Consider the following 19,910-nt stretch of genomic DNA (forward strand, 5'->3'; position numbering starts at 1 on the left):
ATTATTTCTCCTTTGAAAATTTGATCGAAATTATTATAAAACTACAATTATTACTGAACTAACTGATTCTCTTAACTAAATACTGATATTTGCTGTATCAGAGTAAATTGTATAAACATGAACCTAAAAATAAAAACTTTTATTTGTTGGGGTTTTTTTTGGTCTAAAAAAAAAAAAAAAAAGAGATTTTTATTTGATGAAAACAACAATTAAGTTGAAACTAATTCTACAATACCTTAGATATCTATATTCTTCGATATAATTTATATTTTTATTACTAACTACTAAGAATTTGTTGATATTAAAATAAATAAATAAATATATATATGTTGTTGATGATGTTTTTTAAAGAATCTATATTATTATATTTTTACAAATCATATGTGTGTGTAATGAAAATAGTTTTTGAGAAAGAGAAAGAAAAGTAAGTAGTAAAGGTAATATAAATGAAAGAAGAGATATTATTTTTATATTATTTTAATTTTGAATTTGAATTAGCCAACGTTGTTGTTGTTGTTGTTTTTGCTGTTTGTTGTCTAACTATCTCTTTTATTTTCTTTACTTTTCTTTTCTTTTCTCTTTTTGCCTGTAATTGTTGATTTGAAATGGATTGAAATAATGGGAGGTTTTGTATGTCTTGTGGTGGAGTGGAGCCAAATTTTTTTAATTTTTAATGGTTTTGTTTTTTTTTGTTTTTTTTGGCAAAGCGAATCCAAAAATCTTGATTTGTGTGCGAAAATAATTTTCGTGGTTTACACACATCAGTGTCCTCTACTTAATACTAAAATTTTTTTTTGTAAATTCAAATTTTGTGTGGTTTTCTTACCGCCAACCTTAAAAATAAAATTTATAACAGAATTTAATTTTAAATTTATTTCATTGGTGAAATTTGTAAATAAGTTGATTGGATGAAGACAATTGTTAACAACCAAACAAAAAAAATAAATCAACCAAATTTGTTAATCATTTCTGATTGTTTGTTCATCAAAATTTTTTTTTTTTTGTTTGTTCACTGTCGTTGGGTTTTTTTTTTTTTTTTTTTTAGTTTTTTGCTTTGACTGATTTGGTCAAAAGTTGATGATCAGTGAACTAATTTAAAAAAATAAATAAAAGAAGAATGACTGATATAGTAGTTGAGCCAACAGCTGTACCACCAACTGTGGCAGCTGCTAAAACAGTGGTTGATTTAACAAGTTTAGGTGCAATGCTGTTGTCACAAGGTGCAGAAGCGGTAGGTTATATTATAATATAGATTTAATAAAATCATAATAAGTGAATACTTTTCAAATTAAACTAATCATTCGATAATCTCTTTAAATTTCAAAAGAAAACATATAGATTTGCATTGAATGGATTAGATTGTATAGTTAAAGAGAGATTCTCTAAAAAGTATAGACATCAACAGTTGGATACAAAGATACAGGCGAAACGTCATCTCATGGAGATACGTAACATCAACAAATGTCGTAAACATCAAATACCGGTGCCTGCACTCTATTTCGTTGATAATATATCGAATAGAATCTATATGGAGATGGTAGATGGTATCACTGTAAAATCATTCATTCAACAGCAACAACAATCAACTAATAGTAATAATAGTAATGAAATATTGATAAAATTATGTCTTGAAATCGGTAGATTAATAGCGAAAATGCATGATAACGGTGTAATACATGGTGATTTAACAACTTCGAATATATTATTAAAGAATGATGACATTGGTGGTAACAGTAAGATCGGTGAGCTGTTGGTATTCATCGATTTCGGATTGAGCTATGTTTCGGTGTTGGTGGAGGACAAGGCAGTCGATTTATATGTTTTGGAGCGTGCTTTCTTAAGTACTCATCCAGATTCAGAGCAAATGTTTGATCAGGTTATCAAGGGTTATGCTGACTACTCTGCATCAAAAACAAAAGCAACTCTATCGAAATTAGATCAAGGTAACACTTTATTATCATTAATCATCACTACAATTATACTTACTTTCTTTACTTTATATATATATAGTACGATTACGTGGAAGAAAGAAGCTTGCATTTGGTTAATAATTAAAATAAAATTCAATCAGATTTAGATTAACATATCAAAACTAACAACTCAAACCATAAACTATCATTCTTTAATGAATTGAATCATTAATTAAATAGTAAACTGAATTGGTTTGACAAGTTCACATTATAGCAATCAAATCAATTCAAACAAATCTTAAACTCTTGTGTGATCTGTTCAAAATGAGTTATTTTTAATTGTATGAAGAAAATTTTGAGAAAAAAAAAAAGAATAATTCTCATTTTCAAACCATAAGTAATAATTGATGTCATATCCAACCATTAATTACATATTAAATAGATTTGATTTGACAAGTTCTCATTGCAGCAATCCAACAAATTTCCCTTGAAAATTACCTTGAGAACTGTCCATTCAATTACTTTTATTTTTTTTTTTCTCACTTAACTTAAATTTTCTCCGCTACCGGAACGTATATAAAAAACTGATGTCCTAAGAGCCCACGGGCAATACATTGACACCAACTCGTGAGTAGGTGATAAAAACATCTCCTTATTGCAACGGACCTAAAAAAAAAATCGCACAAACAGATCCTAAAGAATTAAAACATTTTAAAAATAAAAGTCTTTTTATTCAATTTATAAATAGTTTACAAGTTTTATTTCTAGGATGACTATAAAATAATGTTCAATTGCAACGTCACATGACCACATTGCCGGTAGACTATATTCTAATACAAAAGTCTTTTTCTATTCTAAATAAATAAAAAGATGATCTTCCTAAAACTATCTGTTATTCTATACTGATACTGTATATTTATGAAAAACCTATTAGGTGTGTGATTTGTATTTCAAATGTAAGAGAGGATATGGACGTCCATGATCATCTGTCTCCGAACGTCCAGTAACAATAAAACCCATCTTTTTATAAAATCTAACTGCATGAAGATTTTGCTCATTGACATCTGTCGTCAATTCTGGTGCAATCGATAAGGCGTGCCTCACAAGCAGACTTCCAATACCAATACCTCGAAAATCAGGATCTACAAACAATGCATCCATATGTTTCTCTTCTTCTGAAAGCAGCATAAATCCCATTGGTTTGTTGTCCGACAAAGTAACAGCAACCCATAGTGGAGCCTTTGGTAAAAACGATCGTACTTGCTTCTCAATCTCCACTCTATCTATCTCTGTAAGGAAGTCGTGTGTGGAATCTACTGAGCGACACCAAATATCAATCATCACTTCACTTTCATCAAAGTGAGATCGACGAATTGAGATATTCATTGTTTTCTAGAATTATTTAATGGTGAATAAAAATTAATAAAGAAAAAAGTTGTCTAGATCATTGTGCTTCCAATTTTGGGATTTTTGAAAGTTCGACAAAAACAGTAAAAAAAATAGCTACTTTGAGGACAGTTCTCAGGTTTTTCTGCGAAGTTTGTTTGCTGCAATGAGAACTTGTTAAATCAAATAGATTTAATGATTAATTAATCATTCAATTAAAAATCAATAATTTATTTATGGTTTGAAAATTATAATTCTTCTTTATTTCTAAAACATTGATATTTTAATAAAAAGCAGAATGTTATTCGTGATAATAAGGATACACTTTAAAATCTGAATAAATGAGTGCACCCTCTTTTGTATAGTGAAACATACGATAGCATTCCTCACAAAAGAAATAGGGTGTTTCATCGACAAGCTTATCGCCAATAGTAACAAATCTAGAATTAAATTTTGTGTTGTGGATTGGTTAGATTTGTTTGAATAAATAAATTTTTAAATTTATCATTGATTAATTATACATACTTTGATGGGTAGATTTCACAAATCTTACATTTCCTTCTTCTGACTTTGAGTTGATAGTTGACAAAGGGATAGTCCGATCTTTTTTGAGAGTCATTCACGGTTATCAATCGGATCTTCTTGGCAATGAGGAAATGCTCGCAGTTTCCTTGGTTGCAATAGAGATACTTCTCGCCGATGGAAAGAGATAGATTCAGGAATATCTCGTCTTGCATATTTTTTTCTTGATAGTATATATCTTTATTCTTTGGTCTCAGCCATTCAAGTATAGTTCTTTTTTAAATTAAATTAGTTTCTTAATACTTAATTACTTACTTTAAGAATAATAATAATAATAATAATATAATACTTACTCACTATATTTTATATTATTTGGGTCTCTAGTATCATTATAGAATATATTATTTATAAAGAAATATGATGATTTTCTATTTTGACCATCTAGAATTCTATCTCTCTAATTAGAGTTTTGTTTAAATATTAATAATAGATTTTAAACTAATTTAATTTCATTGAATTGAATCTATATAGATAACAATATTGCTATTAAAACTTACAAGACAATATATTTTATCTTTAAGATCAGTCAACTTTTGTGAACCCAAAACTGATATTTCTTGTACTTTTAATGATTTGCAAGGGTGATACAATGCGAATGTTATAATAACTTCTGCATTTGTTAATATATCATCTTCATCTATATCTTCTACATTATTACTATTATTATTGTTATTATTTACATTATTGTTATTTGAAGTAGTGGTAGACGTTGTTGTCGTAGTGGTAGTAGTAGAAGTTGTAGAAGTATTGGATTGAGATGACATTATCGGTGAAGATGAATTTTCTAAAGTTAAAGGTGTAGATACATTTGGTGGTGTATTTGGTATATCTAAAATCTAAAAATTAAATAGAGTTTGTTAGTTAGCTAGTTAGAATACAATTCTACTGAAATTGAGAGATATAAGATAGTTACTGCTTGTTTAATTGATTCCTCTACTCTTTCATAATGTGTCTTAGGTCTAATATCATCTATACTAGTAGTATTATATCAATTTAATAATAGTAAATATGTTAACAACTTTCTTTCTTTCATTTTTAGTTATCATTTAAACAAACCTAATATCTATTCTATTATACAGCTCATCTAGTTCTAAATCATCTTCTTTTTGTGATATAGATAGAAAGAAATCTAATTGAAACTGTCGCAAGTTGATGATTGAAGTGGTCGAACCACCCAGCGTTGGTACATCTTCGCCATCACTATCATAATCATCATATTGATTCATATTTACAAACTATTTCAATTAATAAATAAATAAATATATATATATACAAAGTTATACAGAAAGACTATGTTTCGTCTTGGCTACTACTCATTTCAAACAAATATTAGTCGACTGTAATTTTTGAAAATTTTTTAAAATTAACAAGTTTAGTTTATTTAGTTTTAATGTTAGATAACATTATATGTATTAATTGATTGATTATTATATATATACTACAAAATTAATATGTATGTCTTTTTTTTTTTGTTTACTTTTGAATTGCATTTTGTGTTTGTGTATCTGCTCTCCAAATTCTGTAACGAACTTCAACGTCGGCAGGTGTGTATACAACGATTGGAAGTTTGCTGTTGTAACGTACAAGTTCATTGTTACTACGCATCTGTACGAATTGTTCGGTTTTTGGACCTGGGATGAACATCAGTGTCGACATGGGACCGACGACGTTCTCCACTACATAGTAGGTGTAACCCCAACCTTGGAGAGTGACTTCCTCGAGCTTACCACCGAGCATATGACGATTGCCATCGACCAACAGCGTCTTACCGATGACCAACTCAACCTTGGCGGCATACTCGTCCTCCAACGGTGGAAGATAGATGACACTTCGCTTCTGACCTTCCTTTGGCTCTGGATAGGGTGCTACCTTGGACAATGGTTGACTACAATCTAATCCTTCACTCGACATCTTATCTTCAACTGCTACAACAACACTTACAAATACTAAACACGATAATAATAATAATAGATTGATTAACTTTATTTTTGAATATTATTTATTTTATTCTTTTTTGAATAAATATGAATAATCAAGTTTTGGAGATTTGATTTTTAATGAATGAATCATTGGATATATGACTCAGATTTTTTTTTACCGAAAATCAGTGGTATTAAAAAATAATTTAATAAAATTCAATTAATAATAGATTCTAATAAGTAATATCAAAAAAAAATAATTTAAACTAAGATATATTTGATTATTATTACAATTTTATGTTTTATTAGATAATAACCAAAATCATTACTATTTTTAAAGATTTGACAAGTTTCCTAAAAAGTATTAAAATTTTAATAAATTAATTCCTTAGGTTCTTTTTCCATTATCCATTTGAATATATATATATAATTATTTTATTTATTTTATTTATTTTTTAAAAAATGGTCATTTATAACATTTTCCTGATTAGATCTCTTTGATTTTTTCCTGGGTTAACAACTCTTTTTGTAACATTCAGTATCAGCTGGTCTTCTCTTCCTTACGAATGGAACTTGGGTTACAGTGGTGACTTGTCAAATTCTATCTTGGAAGTTCTTGTTATTGTTGACTTAATAATGGTCTTTATGAGTAGGATTCTTCCGAATCATTTTAAAAAATAAATGTCATTATGAAATAATCTATATTTATAAAGTTTTTTTTTCCTATTATTTATTTATATAGTAGATTTATTGAGTTGATTGACGAGGTTCAACTTTTAATGATTGAGCATGAAGTTCTTTCTCATCGAGTAGTTTGTTTGTGATGTTGATGAGATGTTTCTTAATTGGTTCGATCAGCTGGAATTTGAGATTCGATACTTGGTGGTAGAGTTGAAGTTCTTTGATGATACGATAGATCAATCTGAATTTTTCGACATTGATCATGCCGTTGGCAGTGAATGTGTCGTTGGCCTCTTCAATGGCAATCAAGTCCTTTGGATAGATGGCCAAGTAAGGTACAACACGATTGGTAGAGGCTTTCAGTGCCTCTCTGTAGTTCTTGTAGTTCATCGACATGTCATAGAGAACCTCGAGTGACTTGTAATCACCAAGAGTCTTGGCAGACAACTTATCCCAAGTGTTTTTCAATCTTGAGATAGAAGAGTGATTCAATCCACCGACAATAGCTGCTGCACAATTAAAATTACCAATTTCAACACAACACTTAAAATAAAATAAATTAAATATTAATAAGATGAATAAGTCAATTATTAATATTTTGTTGTGAAATATATATATATACCTTTGCAACATCAATAAAGAAACTGATTGCAGTTACTCTATCTTGTACTTTTTCTTTTGTAAGAATTTCTGTGGATGTCCATCTTGCCCATTGGTTGAAACGGTCAACCATTTGGTGGAACTCTGGTGAGTTCTCCACTTTGGTGAATGCCTTGTGGAGGAATTGAAGATGTGGAATCGATGTGAACAACTCCATATCGATGATGGTCATCTGCGATGCAATGGTTTGCGCGCCAATTTGATAGATATCAATGTCGTTCTCATCCTTGATCTTTACTACAGAGATGTTGGAGAGTGGCTTCTTCACCTTGGAGTAGAAACTGTTGCCACGCTCATACAGTGTTTTGATCGGTGCCGACAACTGGAAGTACGACTTGAAGTAGTTGAAAAAGTTGGATGTTGGTGAACCTGCAGGTGGAGCATGCAATTCAATGAACGATTTCAACTTGGAGAGGAACATCAAGTCGGTGGACAATTGCTTCTGGTGGAGTTTCATCCAGAACATTCCCACCGACAAAACAGTGAGTGCCAATTCGTTCTGCCATGCTTTTAGTGCTTTCGATTCATCGAGTGGAACGGTCTTCTTGAAGTAGTAGACCATCAACTCGAGGAAGTCGGTTGGCGACTTGAAGTAGTAGTCGTAGGTGTAGAAGATCGTGTAGTTGTAGTCGGTGTCACGATTGTTTAGGTCGATCAATCGTTCGAATAGCTTCTCAAACGATGCGCTCTTGACGTAGGAGATCTCCTTGATGATGAATTGGATATCTGGCTGACTGTCAAAGTGTCCGTCAAAGTCTTCGATTATGTGGACGAACGACAACACCTCACGATCTTCGTTGGCGCTGGCATTACCGCTAGTTGCCAGCTTTTGATCGCAACGATAGAGAACCTTGGAAAAGGTTGCACACAATGAGTAGAGCGATAGTTTTGACTTGGGTTTGATGACTTGCGAGCGTGTCAGTGGAGTGGACGGTTCCGACAAGTTGGCCGGTGAAGTTGAGATTGATCCACTGTCCTCAACCATCGATACTGTAATGGGCGAGGAAGTGAGACTACTATTGTTTGTTGAAGAACTACCACCGTCATCCAAATTGAATTGAGGTGGATGTATTGGTGAGAGTGGTAGCGGAATTGAGGTATGTTGATTGGGGTGGAGCGGCGGTGTTGGTGTGCAATTGGTCACATCCTGGATGAACTGGATGATGACCTTGAGAATCGATCGATGCGATGGTGGTTGTGATAGGAGAATGGAGCGTGTCAATGATCTTCGGAATGGATGATCATCTACGTACACGACGGACATCAACGAGTTAGCGGCTTTGCCAAGCAAGGCATCTGGCAGTGACTCAAAGAAGCAAAGTAGAGTGGCACCAACTAAATACGGATCACTCTTGCTAAAGTCAGATACAATCGATTGTTCTATTGACTCTTTAAATGAGCGCACCGATGATTCATCCACCTTACGAGTAAACAAATCCTCTAGATTAACGTTGTTACTCAACAATTCGAAGCAATTCTCCAAGAATCTTATCAATCTATCCAAAGTATCTTCAGTTACATTAATACCAAATATTGATTCTACAACAACAAATATAAAGTAGCAATTAGTAAAACCAATCTATTCAACATTCAAAATCTGTTTGTCTAACACATACCAGCTTTCATAATTTTCTTTAAAACCAATTCATCTCTTGATGCACGTTGATTCAATCTCTCAGAGAGAATCATAGATACTTTAAGTTTATCTCCATTCAATGTCTTTTCTTTCTTTCCAAACATTCTACCAATGGTTGATTGTTTTTTCTTATCTATAGTATTATTATTATTATTAGAATCAATGAGTTATGATTTAGTTTTAAACTGTTGCTTGTTAATCTTACCTATTATACTTTCATTGTCTGTTTGGCTGGTTGATAATGAGTGAAGTGATGGAGATGATTGGTTACTGTTGGTCGATGAAATCTTTGTTGGTTGTGGTTGATTTCCACCTACCGATGCAGAGATATTTATCTTTGGTTGGAAATTTTCGTCTTCTTCATCGTCGACGGAATCACGTGACAGTGATTTCGATCTCATACGCGTAAGCTTCTTATTTCTTAGTTCTTCTGCATTGCCTTCATAGTAATCTGTAAAGTATCCTTTGGTCAACTGTGATCTCTCAGCGGTGGTATTGGCACGCTCCAATCTCGTTGCCAACTCATTGTCCTCCTGTGACAATGCATCCATATTATCGGTGGTAGCAGCACCCGGAACATGAGCAGACATTCTCTTGCCAGCCCACTTTCTCAACGAAGTCGAGTAGTTGCCTGTACTCTTTGATTTTGGATGTCCAGATTGCTGTTGTTGTTGTTGTTGTTGTTCATTTCCATTTACATTGCTGCTGAATGCCACTGATTTTTTGGGTGATGGCATAACCGACAAATCTGGAGTTGAAATAGAAGAGGTAGAAGATTGTGAATATTGATGTTGTTGTTGTTGTTGTTGATTGTTGAAATCTTGTGGAGGTGATATACGTTTGAGTGATGATTTCAAACTGACTTCACTTGTGCATGTGTCAGTATCACTATCACTTAAATCATTGGCTGAGTAGTCGGTCATCTGTGAACGATCGGATCTTGTATCACTCCAAAACTGACGTTTATACTCCTTCTCGCGGTCCTTCTTCTCTTTCTTGGCACTCTTTAGCTTCTCCTTTTCGCGCTCCTTTAAATCACGCTCTCGCTGCTCACGCTCCTTCTCTTTCTCCTTCTCGAGTTTCTTCAATGCTTTCTTTCGCTTCTCCGAGGTGAAGATCGTCTGTTCAAACTGGATGGTGCTCAGATTCTCGCTGATCTTCAAGTTGGAATCTTCCAAACCACGAATACGCTGCTCGAATGAATCGACACGATGATTCAATGTGTTGAAACGAGAGTCATCACGCGATCCAACGGCGCGTTGAACCAACTCTGCCTCCTTGGCTTGTTGATCCAACTCTTGTTGTTGCTGTTGCTGTTGTTGTTGGGTAGGTGTCGAATCGGAACTAACATTGAGCTCAGAGAATCGCTTCAGTCTTGCTTCCGATATCTTTAGTCTTGCTTCCAACTCGTTGCAATACGACTCCAACTCACGTCTACACATCACTTCGTTTGTCAATCGTTGAGCTAGATCTTCAACTATCTTATTTGTCTTTGATAATGACATCTCAAGATGCAATAGTCTTTCAGAATCTGAAATGGTTGTAATCTTTAACTTGTTGATTTGTTGATCAATAAGATGGTCAATTGTAATATCATTTGAATCGTTATTATTGTTATTGTTGTTAATATTGCTATTGGTTGTTAAAGTATTATTATTGGAATCGTTTATATATGTTCTGGGTGGAAGCGAAGGTGCAGGTTTCTTTGTTGATGTCAAAGCTGGTGATTGAGTATTTGGTGAAGAGTTTGATGGACTTGGTGATGAAGATGCTGAAGAATTTGTGGAATTTAAGTTGGAGGTTGTTGTTGTACTGTTGGAACCTAATTTCTTTGAGGTAACTTGTGAAGAAGATGATGTCGATGTTGATGTTGATGTTGTTGATGTCTTTGGTGTTGACTTTAAAGTTAAAGATGATTTTGAGCTTGGTTTAGTTGGCTTTCCTATATTGGATGATGTTGATTTAGTATCTTTACTATGATTATCTTTGGCATTTTCTTGTGCTGTTGTTGTTGATGCTGTCTGTTGTTGAAGTTGTTGGAGTTGTTGTAGATCGTTGTTGGTCTCCTCATTTTCCTCTGGTTTCCCTGACCAAACCAATGAGAAAATACTCTTTATACTCTTTCTGCCCTCAGTTTTCATTCTCGACGGCATCGTTTGTGAACCTGACGATACTGCGCTTCCTGCTGCAGTATTATTGTTGCTATGAGTATTATTAGTATGTTGATTTTGTGTGGTGGTTGAAGTGGTGTGAGGTGGTGTGGTGGTGCTGGTTGATTTCACTGGTGTTTTTGCAGATGCTGTCGGAGTTGATTTTGCCGATGTCAATACCGGTGAGGTTGTTGGCGGAGTTGTGACACTTCCGACTTTGCCAGTTTGTATGGATGATTGCGATTTCGATTTATTGATGGAACTGGGTGAGGTTGGCGATGATGGTGTTGTTCTGGCGGACAATGGAGGTGAGTTGGCTCCATCGGGTGCTCCACCACCAGGATATGAAATCTGTGACGATATATCCTTTTGTTTCCAATATTGGAATGATTCTTTTTTATTTAGGTCTTTGGTTGGCGAGCCAACCGAACCCAAATTTGGAGATGACTTTGAAGATGCCATCTTTTTTTTGTTTTATATTTTACAACAATTATCGATTACTTTCTCGGTATTTATTTTTATATATAGATAAATTATAGTACAAATAATAATAACAACAAATATTTTTGGTGAAAAAAAACTTATTTTAACTTACTGTTTTTTTATATTAAAAAATTCTTATTTCTTTTTCTTTTTGATCAATGAGTGGTAGTTATTTCAGTGTGTTTATTATTTAATAGAAAGGAAAGGAAAGGAATATATAAATGGATATAAATATAATTATAAATACAATATTATTTGAATGTGGAGGTTAGTTATTGAACAATTTGAAAATGTGGTTCAAAAAAAAAAACAATACAATACAAAAGTTGATTGAAATTGAAAATGGAGTGGAGTCTGTTGGTATTTGATGTTTGATGTATGTCAATCAGAGTTGTCACTTGTGCTAAGGATTGGCTGTGATCTGACTCTTAAAAGCAATAACCACACTGTAGTGAAACAATAAAAACAATTGGTCGTTTAAAAATTTTCACGATATAAAAAAATCAATCTTTTTCCAATTGATTTTAAATGAATAGAATGGAGGGGGAGTTACAAAGTTGAAACACAAGTAGTAAAGTATTATAATACAAAAAAGTTTGGTTGATTCTAGATTAGGTTTTATAAAAGGAAGTATATATGAAAATGATGATAGTTTTGTTTATTTTTTTATAATAATAATAATAATAAAAAAAAGAGTATAAAACTATTTTTATAATATATTTGTTATTAAAGATCTATATTTTATATGATTATGAGTTATTTGATCAAATTATAAAAAAGAAATAAAGAATATCAATATAAAAAATACAGCTTGTAATATTAAGTATTTCTCTGAATTCTTTAGTTTAGTTGAGCTCTGAATATATATTTGTAGTTTTGGTGGATAAAGTATAAAATGATCAACATTTTTGAATCATTTTTTTTGAATTTTTTTTTTTTTTTTTTTCAACAAAAAAACTCGCTTAACGGCTTTTTTTTTTTAATTTATAATAACCTGTTTGTTAAGATGTGACTTTTCACTATTCACCACCATCTCGATCTAATCTAAAAATATAAATGATCTCATCGTTTAAATTAAATAACTCGAATTTATTTATTTATTTAATCGTCTTTTATTTTTAAGATTCTTATTCGAAATTGAATAATGGGAAAAGTAATTTTTGTTTTTCCATCATAGTAAACAAAGTATTACATTTTCAAGAAAAAAAATTGATTCGGAAATAATCAGAAAAAGGAAAGTAAAAATGAAAATAAGGAAATAATATTTAAAAATCCTTTGATACCATTTTATTTTTTTTTTTGTTTAAGATTTTACCACATTTCATTTTGTTTTTTATTTTCAGGATGCACAGTTTATCTTATTTATTAATCAGATATATATTAGAGAACTTGGAGAATATTGATAAAGTTTGTTTCTCATTGACATGCAAACAATATTTTGAAAATAGAAATAAATACTTGAAATTTGACCACGTCACCAATCCAAAACCAAACGAAAATGCATTTCAGTTGTCTTCCTACAGGTCTCAATTGGAGAGCAGTAACAACTTGCAAAAAGAGAATTTCTTATTTGTACAGAGTCACATGAGGAGTATTATACATACATCTACCAGTTTATGTAAGTACATCATCGAAATCATTTCTCAATTATATCTTTCTTTTTTTTTTTTTTTTTTAGTCAATAATTAGTAGTTTATTAATAGTTAAATCTCAAGTGAATAGTTCAACTATAGATTTCAAACAAGGAGATACTATCACAATACCAAAGGAAACCGATTCTATTTTGTTTATTGATTATATACCATTGAAGGATGTAATCGGTTTAAAGGAATCAAATGTGAGATACATTCAATTTATTTGTGAATTCGATGGTTCAAAGTTTGAATCTCAATATCTTCCGAGTTCTATGGACAAATTGAGATTGACCAGAGCATCCAATATTGAGGTGGGTTCGATTCCATCGACTGTCAGAATACTGGAGATCAATAAACACCATATCAAACCAGGAGTGTTACCAGAGTCAATAAGAAACTTAATTCTCACTGGAGAAACGCAATTTTTTGCTGTACCAAACCCTGATATTGTGCCAGGTGTTGTTCCCTGTGGTACAGTTCATCTGTGTCTCAATCAGAGAGTGATGCCTGATGGTTTGATTCCACCTAGTGTAAAGTCACTGGTTACCGTAAGCCTACAGAATTTGCCAGCAACCATTGAATCAATCGTTCTTGTCAGAAGAGATCAAGTAATGAGAATCGAACCTGGACAACTGCCACCCGCTCTCACCAGTCTTGATGCATTGTCCATGAAATGCGAACTGGTTGTTGGTTCCTTTCCAATTGGCTTGATCAAGTTAAAGGTAGACTCTGACCAACTACTTCCTGGAATCATTCCGAGCACAGTTACCAAGTTAACAATCAAAACCTACAAACCATTGCTAGCCAATGTAATTCCAGATTCGGTTACCAATTTGACTTTGAACAACTATGGTGTATTCGAGCATCCACTTACTTCCGATATATTACCATCGAGCTTGAAGAAGTTCAAGCTTAAAGGACAGCAAAGAAATCACTTGTACGCGCTACCTAGATTACCATCAACACTGACACATCTTACTTTGACTCTGTCAATTCTCGGAGCACCTTTTACAGCTGAGAGTCTACCAGCGACTTGTCACACCCTGAAAACAAGCAAAGATAATTTCCTCCGCTTTTTCTCAGACATGTCTATCTTCCCAGAAACTCTTGGAGACATCACAATCATCAGTCCAAACAACAATTCTCTTGTAAGTGAAACACCCGAACAACTTAAGATACGTCGTATTTCAAAATCAGACTATCTTTTGATTGGTGACAAGCTTAGTTCTGGAATAGTTAATAATGATTCTCTTCTCAAATTATTATCGCGAGATAAACAAACCTCGCAAAATGTACATCGTTCCTACTTGGAATAAAACTGTGAAAGACAAATCGCAATACATAAACTTAAATGATATGATTTAACATACAATCAAACTTTTTATCGATTTAAACATTCTTAAACATCAACAACCACAAATGTAACGATATATCGTACATTGTTACAAATAAATATAATGTATGACTCAACCATCTACCTCTTCAATCAACAAATTATAATTATACAAAAATAAACTTATCTATAAATATTTAAAATAAAAAAAATAAAAAATATATAATTAAAAAAAATTAACTTTTTTTGGTTTAGTGGTTTGATTGATGATCACTAAACCCTTTTTTTTTTTTGAAAATCATTTAATTAATTAATCCTTCATTCACACTAATAAAAAAAAAAAGAAAACAAGTAATGTCAGTCTATGAGAAATTAAAGGAATTAAATATTGAATTGGGTAAGCCATCAACTAATGTCGCTGCCTACGTTATGGCTGCGCAAACCGGTAACACTGTATTCTTGTCGGGTCACATTGCCAGACGTTCTGACGGTACTGTCTGGGTCGGTAAATGCGGTGCCAACATCAACACTGACGAAGGAAAGGATGCCGCTCGTTCGATCGCTGTAGACTTGATCACCACTCTACACTCACACACCGGAGATCTCAACAAGATCAAGCGTATCGTCAAGGTAATGGGATTGGTCAACTCGACACTCGAGTTCACCGAGCATCATCTCGTCATGAACGGTTGCTCCGAACTCCTTAATCAAGTCTTTGGTGAAGTTGGACGTCACGCCCGTTCTGCATTCGGTGTCGCTCAAATCCCATTGGGTGCATGCGTCGAAATCGAAATGATCGTAGAAGTCTGTTAAATATATATTTAAACGTTCCAATCAATCAATCAATCAATCAAATCAAAATCAAAATCAACTCAACTTCGCATCTTATTATATTTTTAAATTAAATAATAAATAATATAATATAATATTCTATTTATACTTATAAAAAATATTCATCATCATATCTTTATATAAATTTAAATAAAATCTCAAAAACAAACAAAATAAAAACAACTAAAACTAACTACTTTGTTTCTTTCACAATAACAATATTATAGGTTCAACCAGAGTCAAAACTATAATACAATATCGAATTAATAAAAATAAACAAATAATAAATTATAAATATCTTTTGTTTTTTTTTGTTGTCTTTGGAAAATAATTGTGAATTCGTGTTCACATAATTTTTCATAATCATATTCTTATTTGTATGATTTTTTTTTTTTTTTTTTTTGATTCAAGATCAATCAATCAATCAATAATTAATTAACATATTAAATAATGAAGAGATTTAATAATGTATTTGATACTTCGGAAGATGATGATGTAGAAAAAGACAAATCGAAACCATTGCTATCGTTTAAACCACCACCAACGTTTAAACCACCGACTACAGCTTTTTCAATGCCAAAACAACAATCACCTGTATTTCAATTGAATCAACAACAACAACAACAACAACCTTTAAAGAAACATAAAGCGTTAGATGATTTCAATAGTAATATATCACCAACAAAGTCAAAAGTAGATGAAGATGAAGATGAAGTAGATCCTCTCGATGCATTTATGGAAAATGTACATAAACAAGTTCAAACAAATGCAGCAGCAGCAGCAGTAACCACTCAAAACCAGAGTACCAGAGCAACAAGAGACGATATCGAAGAAGAAGATGAAGAGGAAAAGTTCTTTAAGCTAAGAAAACAACAGATTGAAAATCAACCTACAAACAACAGCAGCAGCAACAACAGCAATTTAGAAGATGATGAAGATTACGATCCATTATTATTACAAGAGTAATATTTAATTAATTTTAAACTTTTAGTTATTCAACAACACTCACATTTAACATCAAAATAATATAGCTCTGACGATGAAGATAATCCAAAGAGTGGTGGTGGTAATGGTGGTGGGGTTGGTGGTTATAAGAAAAAGACTATTATAGAACCACTACCACCATTAGACCATTCAAAGATTCAGTATTTCGAGTTTGAAAAGTGTTTTTATGACGAGTGTTCGGACATTGCAAACTTGTCGACTGAGCGTGTGTTTGAGCTTCGAAAAGACTTGGACATTAGAATCAATGGAAAAGACTTGGTGAATCCAGTGACATCGTTTGGTCACTACGGCTTTGACAATCTCTTGATTCAATCGATACAGAAGCAAGGCTATGAATCACCGACCTCCATCCAGAAGCAAGCGGTTCCCATTGCTCTGAGTGGGCGTGACTTGATCGCCATTGCCAAGACCGGCTCGGGAAAGACCGCTTCATTTATATGGCCTGCCATTCCGCATATAATGGACCAGCCATATCTTGAGAAGGGTGACGGTCCGATTGCACTGTTCGTTGCGCCAACACGTGAGCTCGCTCACCAGATCTATTTGGAGACACAAAAGTTTGCGAAACCCTACAAGATAAGAACGTCCGTCATCTATGGTGGTGTTACCAAGTTGCTGCAGTGCCGAGAGCTCAAGGCTGGCTGTGAGATTCTGGTGACTACGCCCGGACGTCTCATCGACATGATCAAGCTGAAAGCGACCAAGATGAACCGAGTCACCTACTTGGTACTAGATGAAGCCGATCGTATGTTTGACATGGGATTTGGTCCGCAAGTACAATCGATCGTCGGTCAAATTCGGCCTGACCGACAAACTCTATTATTCAGTGCGACATTCCCACCAAACATCGAAGAACTAGCGAGAAATATATTAATAGATCCAATTAGAATATCAATTGGAAATACTGGAAGTGTAAGAGAAATACATGTTGTTGTTGTTGATAAACAACAATAATATAATAACAACAACCGAATCAACTAATCAACTAATAATAATTTCTAGGCAAATCAAGATATCACACAAAATGTTATTGTTTTGAGTTCGAATGGTGAAAAGTGGAATTGGTTAATTCAAAGACTACCATCATTAGTCAGTCAAGGCAATGTAATTATATTTGTAAGTACAAAGGTAGCTGTCGATGAGCTATCTATGAATTTAGTAAAGTTTGGATTCCCAAGTAAGTATTAAATTTAATATAATGATGTTGTTTGTATTAACAATTGTTTTATTACTACCACTACTGATACTATTAGGTGAAGGACTACATGGAGATAAAGATCAGCAAGAGAGAACTATGATTATAAATAAGTTTAAGGATGGAAGTGTCCCGATATTAGTAGCAACCGATGTAGCTGGTAATGATTATATTTAATATTTGATTGATTATTAACTCATTTAGATCTAACGTGTTACTCATCTCATCTTTATGATTATTATACTACTTTGTGTTTATCTATCTATTTCTTAATTGTTGTTTTATTTTTCTTTTTCTTTCTTTTTGTTACCACCAATTAAATACGACTACCATTATTAATGAATAAATGTAGCACGTGGACTCGATATCAATTTAATTAGGAATGTCGTTAATTTCGATCCTTCTCGTGATATCGATTCACACACTCACAGAATCGGTAGAACAGGTCGTGCAGGTACTCAAGGTATTGCATACACACTCATCACACCAAAAGACATCCACTTCTCTGCCGAGTTGGTAAAACACCTTGAAGAAGCCAACCAAATAGTACCACCTGAATTAATCTCAATTGCAATGAACGTATGTTAATTAATTTGATAACAATAACAATAACAATAACAACAACAAATATTAACAAACTAATTGTTTAATTATATTATAATACAGAATAATCAATTTAGAAGAGAAAGATCAGGAGGTGATAATAATAGAAGAGGTAATAGGAGAGGTGGTGGTGGCGGTAGAGGTGGAAGAGGTGGTAGAGGTGGACGTGGCAGAGGTTCCGGTATTGGATATAGAAATAGTAGCAACCCCTATATGGATAGTAGTAGTGGTGGTGGTGGTGGTAGTGGCGGATCAAACTCAAAGAAACCAACGTTTGTACGGGCAAGTGATAATTCAAATATATCAAATTTCGATAAACAAGAAGAAGACGATCTTTATGACTATTAAATAATAATAATATTACCCAAACCAAATTAATTATAATTCCTAATCCAATACTTTTTTCATTCATTATTTATTTATTCATTCTATTTTTATTTGTTGTTTTTTGATTTGTTTTGTTTTATACAATAATCCTTTTATAATTTAAATAAATTGATTTGAAGATGATGAAATGATAAACTATGTCTACTTGGTATTCGATGCCTTTTGAATTTGTGTTGCTGCTGATGACAAAATATTGGCTTGTGTACCTTGAGCTATATGTATATATATTATTATTATTATTATTTTGTTAATAAATGCATAAACACTCTTACTTTCATTAGTTTAATCAATGAATACATACCGATATTTGAAGATGCTTTCTCAAAATCACTCATTGAACGTGATTTATGTTGTTCTAAGAAGTTCTCTTCCTCTGGTGATAACTGTTATTGTAGATAGATAGTTTGTTAAATTAACTAAATCTTGATCAACATTATTGATTGTTTCATAACTATATACAATATATATATACTTACAGTGAATCCCAACTTTTTCAAAGCAACAAGAATCTCAAGACTTTGATCAATGTATGAATCCTTTGATAATTTACCCAACTTGACATCTCTCTGTTATGAATTTATGAATGAATAGATTGGTTAATGGTTGATTTGAAATGAAAAGATGTTTATAATTGTGTTAGATGCTATGTTACATACTTGAATGTTTGCTAATTTGTTTCTTAATTGACCTTGATCCTTCTTGGCAAACAATTTGATGACCTCTGGAGTGTGGAATGCCTCTGATACGGCCGCTTGAATAGCAAGTTGAACCGAACCAAACTCTGATACCAAAGTCATATCACCCTTAAGCATCTTTTGCAACGATTGTTCAAACTCCTTCATTTGATCCAAAGTATCTTTCTTCATGGTGACATATTCTTCGTCGGAGATGTCAGCACGCAACTCCTCCAAGTCTTGCAATTGTGAGAGCAATCTATTTAGTTGTTCTTCAATGTTTGCCTTTAATCTTGATGTTTCTGATTGTCCTCTTGATGCCATTCTTCTTCTTTCTCTCTTCTTTTTTAAAAAATTAACAAAAACAAATAAATATTTGCACAATTAATTGAAATGATTATTTTTTTTTTGAAAAAAATCAAAAGAAAAGTTCATTTTTTTAAAAATTGTTTGATTCATTAACTAATATTAAAATAACAGTTAAAAGTATGTATAAATCTGTTTGTTTAAAAATAAAATAATTTGTTTGATCTTTAAATAAATTCAAATGACAATTCAATTTCATGAGATCTTTCATTTTGTCTAAAAACGGTGGATAAATGTGTGTAAATGAGTATTTATGTCAACAAATTTAGTGTTAAAAATGTTGTGTTAATAAATACAAACATAATGAGGTTATCTAAAAAGAGAGTGATGATAGTTTGACACACACACCATTTTTGATGAGTGACAAGTATATATTTATTTTTGATTATTTATTTATTTTTTTTTCATTTTCAAATCAATATAAATAAAACTTCCTATTCCCAATTAAATTGAACCAATTCATTAGTTATTTAGC

General features: G+C 32.4%; 8 protein-coding genes across 8 annotated transcripts; 4 read left to right on the forward strand and 4 right to left on the reverse strand.

Moving 5' to 3' along the window:
* Positions 1-1,117: 1,117 nt before the first annotated feature.
* Positions 1,118-2,048, forward strand: bud32 (putative protein serine/threonine kinase; the record flags this gene model as incomplete). The annotated part of the gene is made up of 3 exons (XM_020571457.1): positions 1,118-1,231; positions 1,328-1,943; positions 2,011-2,048. 3 exons carry the CDS (start codon positions 1,118-1,120, stop codon positions 2,046-2,048), a joined length of 768 nt encoding a protein of 255 aa, XP_020438731.1.
* Positions 2,049-2,453: 405 nt separating this feature from the next.
* PPL_00428 (uncharacterized protein) lies at positions 2,454-5,104 on the reverse strand (the record flags this gene model as incomplete). The annotated part of the gene is made up of 9 exons (XM_020571458.1): positions 2,454-2,576; positions 2,664-2,759; positions 2,919-3,302; positions 3,622-3,736; positions 3,822-4,091; positions 4,172-4,275; positions 4,376-4,714; positions 4,792-4,852; positions 4,956-5,104. 9 exons carry the CDS (start codon positions 5,102-5,104, stop codon positions 2,454-2,456), a joined length of 1,641 nt encoding a protein of 546 aa, XP_020438732.1.
* A 247-nt stretch (positions 5,105-5,351) lies between these two features.
* Positions 5,352-5,789, reverse strand: PPL_00429 (ecotin precursor; the record flags this gene model as incomplete). The annotated part of the gene is made up of 1 exon (XM_020571459.1): positions 5,352-5,789. The coding sequence occupies one exon, from the start codon at positions 5,787-5,789 to the stop codon at positions 5,352-5,354; it is 438 nt and encodes a 145-aa protein (XP_020438733.1).
* Positions 5,790-6,544: 755 nt separating this feature from the next.
* PPL_00430 (uncharacterized protein) lies at positions 6,545-11,386 on the reverse strand (the record flags this gene model as incomplete). The annotated part of the gene is made up of 4 exons (XM_020571460.1): positions 6,545-7,021; positions 7,101-8,677; positions 8,755-8,907; positions 8,980-11,386. 4 exons carry the CDS (start codon positions 11,384-11,386, stop codon positions 6,545-6,547), a joined length of 4,614 nt encoding a protein of 1,537 aa, XP_020438734.1.
* A 1,519-nt stretch (positions 11,387-12,905) lies between these two features.
* PPL_00431 (uncharacterized protein) lies at positions 12,906-14,357 on the forward strand (the record flags this gene model as incomplete). The annotated part of the gene is made up of 2 exons (XM_020571461.1): positions 12,906-12,947; positions 13,086-14,357. 2 exons carry the CDS (start codon positions 12,906-12,908, stop codon positions 14,355-14,357), a joined length of 1,314 nt encoding a protein of 437 aa, XP_020438735.1.
* A 371-nt stretch (positions 14,358-14,728) lies between these two features.
* Positions 14,729-15,187, forward strand: PPL_00432 (RidA family protein; the record flags this gene model as incomplete). The annotated part of the gene is made up of 1 exon (XM_020571462.1): positions 14,729-15,187. The coding sequence occupies one exon, from the start codon at positions 14,729-14,731 to the stop codon at positions 15,185-15,187; it is 459 nt and encodes a 152-aa protein (XP_020438736.1).
* A 468-nt stretch (positions 15,188-15,655) lies between these two features.
* On the forward strand, positions 15,656-18,356 carry ddx42 (putative RNA helicase; the record flags this gene model as incomplete). Its single annotated transcript, XM_020571463.1, has 6 exons — positions 15,656-16,167; positions 16,237-17,122; positions 17,213-17,387; positions 17,464-17,565; positions 17,758-17,984; positions 18,072-18,356. The coding sequence occupies 6 exons, from the start codon at positions 15,656-15,658 to the stop codon at positions 18,354-18,356; spliced, it is 2,187 nt and encodes a 728-aa protein (XP_020438737.1).
* A 180-nt stretch (positions 18,357-18,536) lies between these two features.
* On the reverse strand, positions 18,537-19,393 carry lzic (leucine zipper containing protein; the record flags this gene model as incomplete). Its single annotated transcript, XM_020571464.1, has 4 exons — positions 18,537-18,607; positions 18,697-18,778; positions 18,872-18,961; positions 19,052-19,393. The coding sequence occupies 4 exons, from the start codon at positions 19,391-19,393 to the stop codon at positions 18,537-18,539; spliced, it is 585 nt and encodes a 194-aa protein (XP_020438738.1).
* Positions 19,394-19,910: the final 517 nt, after the last annotated feature.

The sequence above is a fragment of the Heterostelium album genome, assembly GCF_000004825.1.
Source record: "Heterostelium album PN500 unplaced genomic scaffold PPL_scaffold1, whole genome shotgun sequence".
Classification (NCBI taxonomy): domain Eukaryota; phylum Evosea; class Eumycetozoa; order Acytosteliales; family Acytosteliaceae; genus Heterostelium; species Heterostelium album.